Source organism: Microchirus variegatus, assembly GCF_963457635.1.
Source record: "Microchirus variegatus genome assembly, chromosome: 3".
Classification (NCBI taxonomy): Eukaryota; Metazoa; Chordata; class Actinopteri; order Pleuronectiformes; family Soleidae; genus Microchirus; species Microchirus variegatus.
In genome coordinates this window covers 1,528,117-1,541,864 of record NC_139804.1, presented here as the reverse complement: position 1 = coordinate 1,541,864, position 13,748 = coordinate 1,528,117, and the positions used below count along the sequence as shown (strand labels likewise).

At 39.4% G+C, this 13,748-nt stretch overlaps 1 protein-coding gene across 1 annotated transcript; it reads right to left on the bottom strand.

Moving 5' to 3' along the window:
- Positions 1-1,074: 1,074 nt before the first annotated feature.
- Positions 1,075-8,830, bottom strand: paf1 (PAF1 homolog, Paf1/RNA polymerase II complex component). Its single transcript, XM_083886736.1, has 14 exons — positions 8,576-8,830; positions 7,936-7,968; positions 7,064-7,156; positions 6,840-6,961; positions 6,672-6,738; positions 6,013-6,114; positions 5,659-5,764; positions 5,432-5,500; positions 3,918-4,021; positions 3,699-3,815; positions 3,471-3,599; positions 2,987-3,092; positions 1,937-2,021; positions 1,075-1,845 (listed from the first exon to the last, which is right to left on the bottom strand). The coding sequence occupies exons 1-14, from the start codon at positions 8,620-8,622 to the stop codon at positions 1,301-1,303; spliced, it is 1,725 nt and encodes a 574-aa protein (XP_083742862.1). The 5' UTR covers positions 8,623-8,830; the 3' UTR covers positions 1,075-1,300.
- Positions 8,831-13,748: the final 4,918 nt, after the last annotated feature.

Below are 13,748 nucleotides of genomic sequence, written 5' to 3'. Positions count from 1 at the left end.
GTTTTTGTGATTTTTTTATCAGGGGAGGTTATTATTGTTTTTAATTCATTAAAAACTTTATTATGTTTAAATCTTAGTTGATATGGAATTCATATTAAATCATACTTTTTTTTACACACTGTCCTCATTATGATGAATAAAAAACAACTGCACTTTAACTAATCCAGAAATAATCTGGTGCACTGATGACAGAATTAAATGGTTGTCTAGGTTTTAATTGGCTGTGTTCAGTGTCTAAAGTCTGAAAAGTAATGTAAAAAAAAGTTAATTTGTGTTGAATTATCTATAATTTATGTTCTACTCTATAGTACTATAGTACTACTGGCTGTTTGGACTGACTACAGCAATAAATCATGTATACTTTGTTTTTCTCTAATAATGTATAAGATACAAAGTTAAGATAAGATCAAATGACAAGATAAGTTAAGATAAAACAAGTTTAATTAGAAAAAATAAGTCCAGATATAACTTAAGACAAGTTAATTGAAGATAAAACATGTCAAGATAAGTTAAGATACAATAATTTAATGAAAATCAAGATACATTAATTTAAGATGAGATAAAACACATCAAGGTAAAATAAGAAATAAGTTAAAATTTGAAAAAATAAGTCAAGATATAACTTAAGACAATAAGTTAATTTAAGATCAAATATGTCAAGATGACTTAGGATACAATAAGTTAAGATAAATCAAGATACGTTAAGATAATGATGGTTCATGGTCTTTAAAAAGTGGTCTAATCTGATCTAATATAATATAATCTGGTCAACTCTAATCTAATCTGACCTTTACAAAAAGTGCAATGGCCGAAAACGTGGTGACTTTTGTAGTATCATGTTTTCCTAAGGTTTGATGACACTGCCCTGTATGATGGTGAATTTATTTTAAATTATTCCTCATAAATATTCACAAACATTAAGCGAAAGCAGATTATGTTGAATTGAAACTTAAACTAGTAGATAAATTAATTTAGAAATCAATGAATCGTTTGCAGGCCCATCAGTGTCATGATGAGATAAACTTTATTCACTTATTACAGCAGCAAAAAGAAAAAACATTTGACAACGGAGTTTCTTAAAAAAGCGCCACCTGCTGTTTATTTTCAGTTCCAAAGACACAAACGCAGACGTGAAGCAAAACAAAGACATTTTTTTTTTACATGATTCTGTTCTGACAGAGGAAAGAAAGTGAAACCAAACCTACGTCTAAAAAAAGTGGACTTCAGTCCAGATCCGCCGAGCTTCCGTCTCGCATATTCATTCACGCGGTAACCGCGGAGACGGAGAGCGCGGACGTCGTTACTCGCTGTCGCTGGCGTCGCTGGAGTCGGATGCTCGCTCGCTGCCGCTGCCGCTCTGAGCTCGAGCCTCCGAGTGCTCGCTGCTTCTGTCGCTGCGAGCCGGGGACGCGCTGCGGCTCCTGCTGCGGCTCCTGCTCCGGCTCCTGCTGCGACTCCGGCTCCGGCTCCTGCTTCTGCTGCGGCTCCGGCTCCGGCTCCTGCTCCTGCTGCGGCTCCTGCTGCGGGCTCTGTCCGCGCCTTCGTCCTCGCTGCCGCTGCCCTCGTCCGAGTTCTTGGGCTCGTTGTCGTCGCCGTCGTCGCCGTCGTTGTCGCTGTCGTCGTCGCTTCCGAAGATCTCCTCCTCGTCTCGCATCTCCCTGGTGCGATCCTCGCCGCTCTCGCTGCCGCTGCCGCTGAGCTTCCTCCTCTTCTTCGCCTTGTCCTGGTCCTCATCCTCCTCCTCTCCGCCACGCTTCTCGCGCTCCTCGCGCACCTCGTCCTCCCGCTCCGATTCGCTGCCAGAGTTCTCGGCGTCGCTGCCGCTGCCTTTTTCCTTGTCGTCGCCTGCGGGAAGAAGAAGAAGATTCGGATTCAGCAGACGATTCGCCGACGTCTGACGAGGACAAACGCACAAAGAGAAGGAAAGACGACTGACCTGAGTCCTGCAGGTCTTTGTCCAGGTCCAGGAGGTCCTCCTCGTCTTCAGGCTCGTGATTCTCCAGCTGAGCTTTACGCGCTTCCTGTTAACGACAACCAAGACAAAAACAAAACATCAACAACAAGAATCATCGCAGACGTTTCCTGACGTTCTGTCATTTAAACGTACGTCGTCTTAGTTTGAGTATATTAGTGCCAGCACGTGTGTAATGGCAGCCCAAGTGCTGCCACCTAGTGGTGTGGAAGACTGGGACTTCTGGGAGTTTTACATCCATCTATAAAGCAAGTTGTGTGTGTCTGTGACAGGCATATCTCGCTGGCCGTTAGTCAGATTGTCCTAAGACTTTGGATATGGGTTGAGCGTGGCCCGATGTGCACCCTTGATTTCACCTTTTTTTGTAATCATTTAAATTTTTCGCCGATTTATCACGCTACACCAGGCAGGCAGCGGCTCATCAGCAGCAGCTGCGCTGTCTGGAGCGGGGAGAACATGGTGTTACACTGAAACGACCAGGTGTCCGTTCACCAATACGCAAGCACATATTTATTTAGCATTAGCATGCTAACTATTTTGCAGCAAACTTGGCGAACCAGTTTCCAAAGGTAAGCTAGCGAGGCTACGATTAGCATTAGCGTAGCTAGCTGTTTTGTGACCGTCAGCCACCCTGGAATCTCTTTACAAGGCATATTTGATTTAATAAATAAATAAATAAAACGTGTACATACAAAGTAGCAGGCCACATGAAATTGATTGACAGGTCACATGAGCCTCGAGTTTGAAAACTCTGCCTCTCTTTAGAACCTTTAGACCTTTTACTCTTTTTTAAATCAGTTTGTTAAGAAGTGGAAAGCAAATCAAGAGACATTTTATTATTATGGACCTTATTTTTCCTTTCGTCAGGGAAACACAAGCGTCTACTGCTCTCAGACGAAGGATTTGTCTTATTATTACATTAATTATAAGCGTGTCAAGTGTTAATAAAGCCCAGGCGACTGATATTTTGAAAAAAAAACAAAGTGAAAACACTGCGATGCTCTCGTCACTCACCTGAGCCTCCAGCTCTTTCTCGTTCATGTCTCTGTGTTTACAAACCAACACGGCGTTCGTGGTCGACTGAGCGCCGGCTTTAGCTCGTCTCTTGCTCAGACGCACCCTGCAGGAGAGAAGAGGAACTGTCAGAACACGTCGTTTCCACGATATCGAGGGGCCGTTTCCGACCGCAAAAAAAAGCTGCAATTTGTGGCAGATTTTTGCATTTCGTCCTTCTGAGGTTAACTCCGCCCAATGTCTGATTTTATAAAATGCATAGAAGTGGGCTGAGAGCTAAGTGAGGGAGAGTGTGGAGCCGCTACACTCTTTAGTGATGAATAAAAGTGATCGACGGGTCTGAAAAGTCACTAAATAAAACAGCACAAATTAACAGAGTTGGCAAAAAACAGATTGACAATAAGAGAAAAGTAACTTGAGTAAATAAAAAACAAGTCCCTGAAATGACTTGTACAGGTGTGTGAAGGTGGTCAGGTGGTCGTACCTGGTCTCCAGCTCGTTGTAGTAAACACCATCTCCATCTCTGAAGATAAAGAAGTAGTTCTCCTCGTAGCCTTTGCTGGCTTTGTTCTTCACGTTCCAGTTGTACTCTCTGGCTATTTTGTAATCGTATCTGAAACACGGCACACGAAAACAACACACGATAAACAACGTATATCTCTCGAGTGAGTCATCGTCTGTAAAAAACGTGTGGAGCGATGTTTGTACGTACACGTCCTCGGGCATGTAATCCAAGCCCTCGTCACAGTCTCTCTTACGCTTACGCAGCGTTTCTTCGTGTGGCAGGAAGTACGCCACAAACTGATTGCCTTCTTCGTCCATCATACCTCTGCGTTCAAGACACAAGCACATACAAGTTGCCGTAAATAAAACGGGCTCCTTCGTATTTATTTATCCATAGAAGGATTTAAAAGAGGTCGTCCACGCTGACCTGATCATGGCCTGAGACATCATGTCCACTCCTGCAGGTCCTGAGAAGTCTTTAGGTGCAGGATCAGAGTCAAAGATGACCTGAGCACACGGGTTGATCCACATCTGAGGACAAAAGACAACGTACACAACGTTAACATTACATACAGATACAACCAGCCCGCCGTCCTGGAGCCCCAGAGCGGGGACAACTACCACCACCTCCAGCCCCACACCCTGGAGCGCCAGAGCAGGGACAACTACCACCACCTCCAGCCCCACACCCTGGAGCCCCAGAGCGGGGACAACTACAACCACCTCCAGTCCCACACCCTGGAGCCCCAGAGCGGGGACAACTACCACCACCTCCGGCCCCTCACCCTGGAGCCCCAGAGCAGGAACAACTACCACCACCTCCGGCCCCTCACCCTGGAGCCCCAGAGCGGGGACAACTACCACCACCTCCGGCCCCTCACCCTGGAGCCCCAGAGCAGGAACAACTACCACCACCTCCGGCCCCTCACCCTGGAGCTCCAGAGCGGGGACACCGAGCACCACCTCCGGCCCCTCACCCTGGAGCCCCAGAGCAGGAACAACTACCACCACCTCCAGCCCCACACCCTGGAGCTCCAGAGCAGGGACAACTACCACCACCCCTAGCCCCACACCCTGGAGCCCCACAGCAGGGACACCGAGCACCACCAGCCCGCCGCCCTGGAGCCCCAGAGTGGATACAACAAGCACCATGCACACACCCCCCCGCCCTGGAGCTCCACGTTTATACTTTTTTCACATTTTTACACATTAAACACTATTTAGATTAATATTGACTGTTTTCACAGCACGTCAGAATTAGTCAAAGTCATTTAAATGCATAGCTCTGCCTTCCTGGAGACTGATAATAAAAAAGACAAGGTGTGAAATAAAGCTGTGATTATTTAAAGTGTGTATTTAAACTTCAACACACACTTTTATTTCACCTCCTTTAGTTTAATTTCATCAGTTTAATCGACTCTTGTGTTTGAGTTTGTACTTTTAAATCTCTCCTCTGTAGATCTGTTCTTATACTTTAGAAGAATTTATCATGTTTTCAAGAAAGAAATTGTGCAAACTGCAATAAAAAATAAATAATTCACTCATGTTAGTTTAAAACAATCGGCAGGATGAATCGATTTCTCTCTGCGTGCATGACCCATACTTTTATGTTACCTCCTTTAGTCTACTTATAGTTTAATTCCATATTTTTTAATTTTAATCAACTCTTGTGTTTCATTTACTTGCTGCGTTATTAATAATACCCTTGAATATGTTAATTTTCTCTTTTATTCCCATAGATTTCTGTAAAATCTCTAGTATGTTTCCCTCTTCTGCGTTTCCTCATCGTTAATCCTTTAGATTCATTTGGCATTTTTTCATTTTATCCTGTGAAACTCTTTGAGTTACTTTGCATGAAAAGTGCTATAAAGTCTGATGATGAAGTCCATCTCTTGCACACACACACAGTGTGTGACCACAGCACTAATGAAACCAACTCACCTTGAAGTCGGGGAACACAGGTAGAACCTCCACAGGAGTAACTCTGGGTTTACTGTAGTGCTGAGCGATCTGAAGACAAAAACAACAGCTTAATGACTCCTTTCTCGCTGATATTACATTAAAAAACACACAGCTCGAGTGTGTGTGTGTGTGTGTGTGTGTGTGTAAAGTCCAGAGCAGTAACTGCTTCCTCATTTCTTTCTCAACATTTACACACAAACACTCACCGATTTCTGAGCGTCTTCGAACGTCTTCTCGATGGCAGAGATCTGACTGTCTCTGTCCTTGTAGATCTCCTCTTCTGTGAACTGTTGTTTGACGGAAACGCCGATCCTGCACACAAAACACGCCTGTGTTACACACACACACACACACACACACACACACACACACACACACACACAACACACACACAAACTCTGTCCTGTGAACTCTCAAAACTCTCAGACCTAAGCCTCGTGTGATTTAGGAGTGAAGTTAATTAAGTTAGGAGTCGTTTCTGTCTGGTTTTGTTATTTATGGCTTCACTTTGCGCCGTGTATTCGATTTAATTTACATGGATAAATGTGTTTGAAACTTACTTGACTTCCACTTTCTCGTTGGAAACGCCGTATCTGTTAAACTCCGTGGAGATGTATTCCGTCTTCCTCATCCACGGAACCACTTTGGCGTGTTGTTGTGACCTAAAAGAAGAAAAGAAGAGCGAGGGGAAAACACAAGAGACGAAATATAGCCATGATTTAACAGCAATCTATGGGAACAAAAGAGAAACTAAAGACTTCAATTAACATATTCATGAATAATATGAATAATACAGTGAGTAAATGACACTAATGAGGACATGAAGTAAAATGAGCATAAGAACAGATCTACAGAGGAGAGAGGATTAGTAGATTAAAATAAACAAAATGTTTAAATTAAATTATAAATAGACTAAAAGAGGTCAAATAAAAGTATGTGTCAAATAATAAAACTAATTTGAGGGTTTAAATACACACTTTAAATCACAAAAGTGTTAAGTGTTTCACGTGTGTAACATTTACGTTAAATACATTAATTTCAGTTACAATTATACAAGAAACGATGAATATTTTTACTTCTCATATGAACCCTGATAACACATGATGCTTGCTCTACAAGCCCATATGTGTATGCATTTGTAACAGTTTTTCTCTCTTAAAATGTTAAAAATGTTGAAATTATATGTAATAAATATACCATGAATATAAATTAAACGTACCTCTTTGAGCTGGAAGGAGCCTGGATGTCTTCTTCCAACAGTTTTTCATCGGCAGGATCCAACAAAACTAAACCAGACCAGTCAACGCAGATATTTGATTAAAAAAACTTTTAAAAACAACAATAAATCATCAAACACAGAGTCACGTGACCGTGGCCGCAGACTTACCGGACGGGTCGATGCGGTACGTGTCTGGGTTGATGAGGTCGATGGTGACGCCGAGGTCGGGCTCCGTCAGGAGGTCGTGTTTGTGCTGCTTCTCCAGAGACGTGGCTTTGTACTGAACAAACCTGTCACCGTCACAACACAGACCCTCAGCAAAGGCGTTCACTCGGCACATAAACGTAAACGGGTCACGTGACCGAGCGTTGTTGTTGTTGTTGTTGCCTCACCTGTGCTGATCGAACGGGTAGGTGATGAACTTGGGGTCAAAGGGGATGTCGGGTAAACTGTTGCAGTATTTGACTCGACACACGACCCCCGACCTGAACGTGGACACGGAAAAAGAGAAGAAGATTAAAAACAGCTGTACAACTGGACTATATATATATATATATATAAATATATATACATATATAAATATATATACATGTATATATATATATATATATATATATATATATGTATATATATATATATATGTATATATATATATATATAAATATATATACATATATAAATATATATACATGTATATACATATATGTATATATATATATATATATATAAATATATATACATATATAAATATATATACATGTATATACATATATGTATATGTATATATATATATATATATATATATATATATATATATATACATACATATATATATGTATATATATATATATATATATATATATATATATATATATATATATGTATATATATATATATATATATATATATATATATATATGTATATATATATATATATATATACACATACACATATATACACATAAACATATATACACATATATACATATATATACACATATATACACACACACATATATACACATATATACATATGCATATACACAAATATATATATATATATATGTATATATATACATATATATATACACATACATATACATATATATACATATATATATATACATATATGTGTGTGTGTGTGTGTGATGTGAGACAAGATTTTGATGACTTTTAAAGCTGTTGCATTAATAATCATCCTATTTATTATACTAAATACATCTGTGAAATACACTAAACTGGGTGACAGTGAAAACAGACTCACCTCTCGGGGACAGTTCTGTGAGACGACGGCCGACTGAAAAACAGAATGGAACGAGTAAAATTAAATATAGTAAGCAAGAAATACTCTAATTATCGACTCAATGCGATGTGTTTAAATCGAAAATAGAAAAGTAAACAAAACAATGAGCTTTTTTTTTTTAAAACACCTGTGGCAGCAAAGATCAGAAAAGTTTAGGTCCCATTAATTTATCTTTGTACAAATAAAACATAGTAGTGTAAATGTTCCGTGTAACTTTTTTTTAACGAGTAAAACTAGTTCATATAATTTACATTTAAAATGACTGTTGACGTTGTGAGTAGCATTGACACCGGCTAACATTTGCTAAGTCCAGCTAACACTGTCATTTAGCGAATTATTTTTCAATAAATCGACTATAATTAAGTACAACTGAGTTGGGGGGAAAACACATTAAAGAATATAATTTGTTAAAAAAAATAAATCATAATAATAGGATTAGCGGTATTTGAAGCGGGTTAGCTTGTTTAGCTAACGTGCGCTGTTAGCTAACGTCGCACACAGGGGTAAAACAAAACAATCAACAAAATAATAAACGATACGTTCACGTAGACTCACTTAAATAAAGACATTTAAGAGTGTTTTGTGTGTTTTCTTCTCTCACCTGTGACCGTCTTCTCGTTGAGCTTGTGTCTGAATCGTTGGAGCCATTTTTTTTTATTTTTTTTTTTTTTGCTACAAAACTGAAAGAGTAAACTTTTATTTTTCCACAACCGGCGAACACGAAAACTGCCGCGAACAAACAAAACGGCCCGCGCGTCTTCGTACGAAAATAAACAAACGCGTTTATCACGCTGCGTTTGTATCGAAATTAATCATTTTATTTCTTCTGTTTCCGCAGGAGGAAAAAAAGAAAAGACAGCGGGACATGAACCGGAAGTAGAACTTCTTCTTCTTCTACGACGGTTAATGTCGCACAGACACATGTGTCCGAGATTAAGACACTTTGTCGTGAGCGCCACCTGCTGTCGCGGCATGAAGATGCATGAAACATGTACAGACGAAAGGTGGAAAATGTTACTGAAATATTCTACTCAAGTATAAGTACCACCATTTACTATATGTACATACGTACAAGTGGAAGTACCACTATTTACTATTATGTACTTAAGTACAAGTAAAAGTACCACCATTAACTATTATGTACTTAAGTACAAGTAGAAGTACCACCATTTACTATTATGTACAGGCAAGAGGTGGAAAGAATTACTGAAATATTCTACTCAAGTATAAGTACCACCATTTATAATTATGTACTTAAGTACAAGTAAAACTACAACCATTTACTATTATGTACTTAAGTAAAAGTAAAAGAACAACCATTTACTATATGCACTTAAGTACAACTAAAAGTACCACTATTAACTACTATATACTCAAGTACAAGTAAAAGTACCACCATTTACTATTATGTACTTAAGTACGAGTAAAAGTACCAATATTAACTATATGTACTTAAGTACAAGTAAAAGTACCATCCTTTACTATATGTACTTAATTACAAGTAAAAGTACCACCATTTACAATATGTACTTAAGTACAAGTAAAAGTACCACTATTAACTATATGTAAAGTACAATTAAAAGTACCACTATTTACTATATGTACATAAGTACAAGTAAAAGTAGTGTAATAGATACACAGACAAATGTGCTAACCAGATTGAGACATGATATGTCCCCACAATATTAGCAATACCTGAAACACACACACACACACACACACACACACACACACACACACACACACACACACACACACACACACACATTACAATTCAACATCTCGCTCCAACTATAAACTCAATCCTAATCCTAATCCTAAAACAAGATTTCTAAACCCTGTCGTCGAAATTTGTTAAACATGTCTCTGTGGCGCAATTGGTTAGCGCGTTCGGCTGTTAACCGAAAGGTTGGTGGTTCAAGCCCACCCAGGGACGGTCATGTGCTTTTCTCACACACATTCTGATACAGCATTCACAGTGAGGACCTGAGATTGAAACCCCTGTCAGAGTCCCTCACAATAACCATCAAAAATGCCTTAACGCTGGAAAAACCCATACCAGACTCAACGTCAGATTAAATGCTAACTGAGTATCTACAATAATCTCTGAGAACACAAACCTGTTGTTTTTCTTTGTAAAAACTAACCCAAACCATATTCTAACCCTAAAACTAGGTCTAAACCCTGATCCAGATAACATGTCCCCATTAGGAAAAAGAACAAATCACTGTCCTCTTAATGTTATAATCACATGTCTAATGTCTTAATATCATGTCTTAATCTCATGTCTAATTTCTTAATCTCATGTCTAATGTCTTAATCTCATGTCTAATGTCTTAATCTCGTCTCTGTGGCACAATCTGCCTGTACTACAATATTAGTAATACCTGAAACACACACACACACATTACCACTATTAGCCTCAACCATTAACCCAAACCTAATTCTTACCCTTAATCCAGGTCCTAATCCCGTCCTCTATTCCCACAAATCATGTCTCTGTGGCGCAATTGGTTAGCGCGTTCGGCTGTTAACCGAAAGGTTGGTGGTTCAAGCCCACCCAGGGACGACCAGATGTTTTTTCTCACATATAATCTGACTCACCCCAACCCTTAATCCAGACTTGATTCTGACCCTGAAACCAGGTCTTAAACCCTGAAATGTTCTCTGCCATATTCACACCCAGGGACAATCATGCACTTTTCTCACACACATGTTGACACTACAGTCGTAGTGAGGACCTCAGTTTGAGACCCCTGTCCAAGTCCCACACACACACAGCAGTCTTAGTGGGGACCTAATTTTGAGACCCTTACACTAACCATAAAAACTAAAATGCCTAAAACCAGGTCTTAATGCTGGAAAAAGCCCTTGAAAGTCCAGAGGACCAGACTCCACGTCAGATTAAACACTGACTGAGTATCTGCAATAATCTCAATCCAACAGCACCACCGTGTGGTCACCTGACAACACAAAACTGTTTATGTTGATTCTCTTGACTTTGGAGCACCTTTCAGGGTTTAAGACCTGGTTTTAGGGTCAGAATTAAATCTGGATTAAGGATTGGGGTGAGTCAGCATGTGTGTGAGCAAAGTCACACGGTCGTCCCTGGGTGATCCGATAGACAGAAGTACAGGATTAGGACCTGGATTAAGGGTTAAGTGACCTCCACGACACTAATCCAAAAACCAGGTCTTAGTCCCGGAATAAAGACCTTTAAATTGTGGGACCCAAACAAAATGTCCCCACACCATTAAACCTAATCCCGATCCTAGAACCAGGTCCTAATCCTGTCCTCTAATGTACCAAAACATGTCTCTGTGGCGCAATTGGTTAGCGCGTTCGGCTGTTAACCGAAAGGTTGGTGGTTCAAGCCCACCCAGGGACGATCATGTGACTTTTCTCTGTTGTCAGGCTGATCACGTGACTCTGTTATTAAAGACAAAACTATGAGATAAACTACCGAGATAAAGAGTTTCAAGTTCAGACGCGTTCCTCTGCTCGTCTTCAGTGATAATCCTCTCGTCTCCACGTGTCAGGTGACCTCCACGACCCTTGTGTCAGGTGACCTCCACGACCCTCGTGTCAGGTGACCTCCACGACCTCCACGACCCTTGTGTCAGGTGACCTCAGGTGAGATTAAAGAAAATTCTGAGAAGAAACTCAAACGTCTGAGATTTAAACCAGAATTATGAAATTAAATCAAGACCTGAGATATTAGAGAATTCTGAGAAGAAAATTGGAATTCTCAGATTAAATCCAGAACTAGGAGATTAAAGAATTCTGAGAAGAAACTCAAAATTCTGATATTTAAATCAGAATTAGGAGATTAAAGCCAAAACTTGGAAATTAAAGAATTATGAGAAGAAACCCAAAATTCTGCGAATTAAATCAGAATTATGAAATTAAATCCAGAGCTAAGAGAATAAAGAATTCTGAAAAGAAAATTGGAATTTTAAAATAAATCCAGAACTAGGAGATTAAAGAATTCTGAGAAGAAACTCAAAATTCTGGGATTTAAATTGGAATTAGGAGATTAAAGCCAAAACTAGGAAATTAAAGAATAATGAGAAGAAACTCAAAACTCAGTTCCCAGTTCAGGGTTTAATCTCAGATTTTTGACCTAAATCTGAGATTAAACCCTGAACTGGGAAATTCAAGCCTGAACTCTGAGATTAAAGAATCCTGAGAAGAAACTCAAAATTCTGAGATTTAGGTCAGAAATCTGAGATTAAATCCTGACCCAGGAGATTAAATAGTTTTGAGAGAAAACGCAATAGTCTCAGATTTAAACCAGAATGAGAAGATTTTTCGAGAAGGAACTGAAAATTCTGAGATTTAAGTCACAATTCTGAGATTAAAGCCTGAACTCGGAGATTAAAGGCGTCGTTTAAACAGAGAAATCAGGTCGCGACACAGACATGTTTTTTACACAATAAATCAATGTCATCTTAAACAGCAGGGGGCAGCATTGCAAATAAAAACACAAACGAGGGAAAAATTATACTAAAATTACTTTATTACAGCTGATTTCTGTTCAATATCCCTCTGCCAACACAACGGTAAATATAATACAAACAATAATAGTAAATTTGATCCTATTTTTTTATTGTTTTGTGAATCTCTTTTTTTTTTTTACACAACTTAAATCCACTTTTAGTATTTTTCATAATCTCTGTCCGTCAACAAGCTCCGCCCCTTTTATACATTTTAATACAGGTTAATGAGTCGCAGTGGTCGTGTGTGTGTGTGTGTGTGTGCCGAAGAAGAAGAATACTGACACCATCATCATCATCATCGTCGTCGTCTGCCAGTCACCACGTCCTCTTTTTTTGACGCTTCCACTTCCTGTGTCTTTTTCCGCCCGTTGAGAAAATAAAAGCACGGAGACGACGGAGAGACTCGGCTATGGCACAGTGTTTGACCGTTCAGCAACAACCGCACGCCGTTCACGTAGTTCTCTCTCTTTTTTTTTTTGCTGATTCAGTTTCAGTCAGTAGGATAAAAAAAAAAAAAAAAAAAAAAAAAAAGTGACATCAAAGTTTAAGCAAAATTTAAAAAAAAAATTACAAAATAAAATCCAGGTTTGGCGGACAGAGAACGCAAAAGCGAACGGAAAAAACGTGCGCATACGAACTTTATTTTGGCGAGTTATGTTGGCCGGACGTAAAAAAAAAAATTGTTTTTAACTTGCGATAATGATACGAACTTTTCCCGCTTTTCTCAAACATCAATGTAACGTGCTGCGATACAGTAACTTAAAACGTCATGATATAATGTATATACTCTGTAGGACACACACACACACACACACGCGCATACACACACACACACACTCATAATGGAGACCCCAGCATTTACGAACAATGTCCTGAAATGTGACGCAAAGTTTTATCGCCGTACGACGTGCGTGGAGACGCTCGGGCGACTAAATGTGACAGGAAGTACATGCATACCAGGCTTTTATTGTCTTAATCTTAATCTCTTCTGTACATTAACCGGTAAAATCACAGTGTTCTCGCCGTTTAACGGTTTAGTTTTTAGAGATTATCTTCTTAAAATGTGAGTTTTTAATAAAAATAAACGCGTATGGTGCATAAAGTGAAGAAGTCCTGCTTTGAGATTCAGGGAAGAAATAATCTGAGTATCTGTAGAGCATCGATGGAAGAGGATTAGGGCCACATGAAAAAAAATATCTGAGATTATAAGAGAAAAGTCAGAAGTCTTCTTTATTTCCTCAGAATTCTGGCTTTAATCTCTGAAATTTGGCAGGA

Bases quoted from the DNA above. Each gene is read 5' to 3' on its own strand.
- paf1 (XM_083886736.1), bottom strand. From the start codon at position 8,622: ATGGCTCCAACGATTCAGACACAAGCTCAACGAGAAGACGGTCACAG. The intron at 6,115-6,671 runs GTACGTTTAATT...TTCTTCTTTTAG, and splicing joins GCTCCTTCCAGCTCAAAGAG to GTCACAACAACACGCCAAAG. The intron at 3,816-3,917 runs GTCAGCGTGGAC...TCTTGAACGCAG, and splicing joins ATGTCTCAGGCCATGATCAG to AGGTATGATGGACGAAGAAG.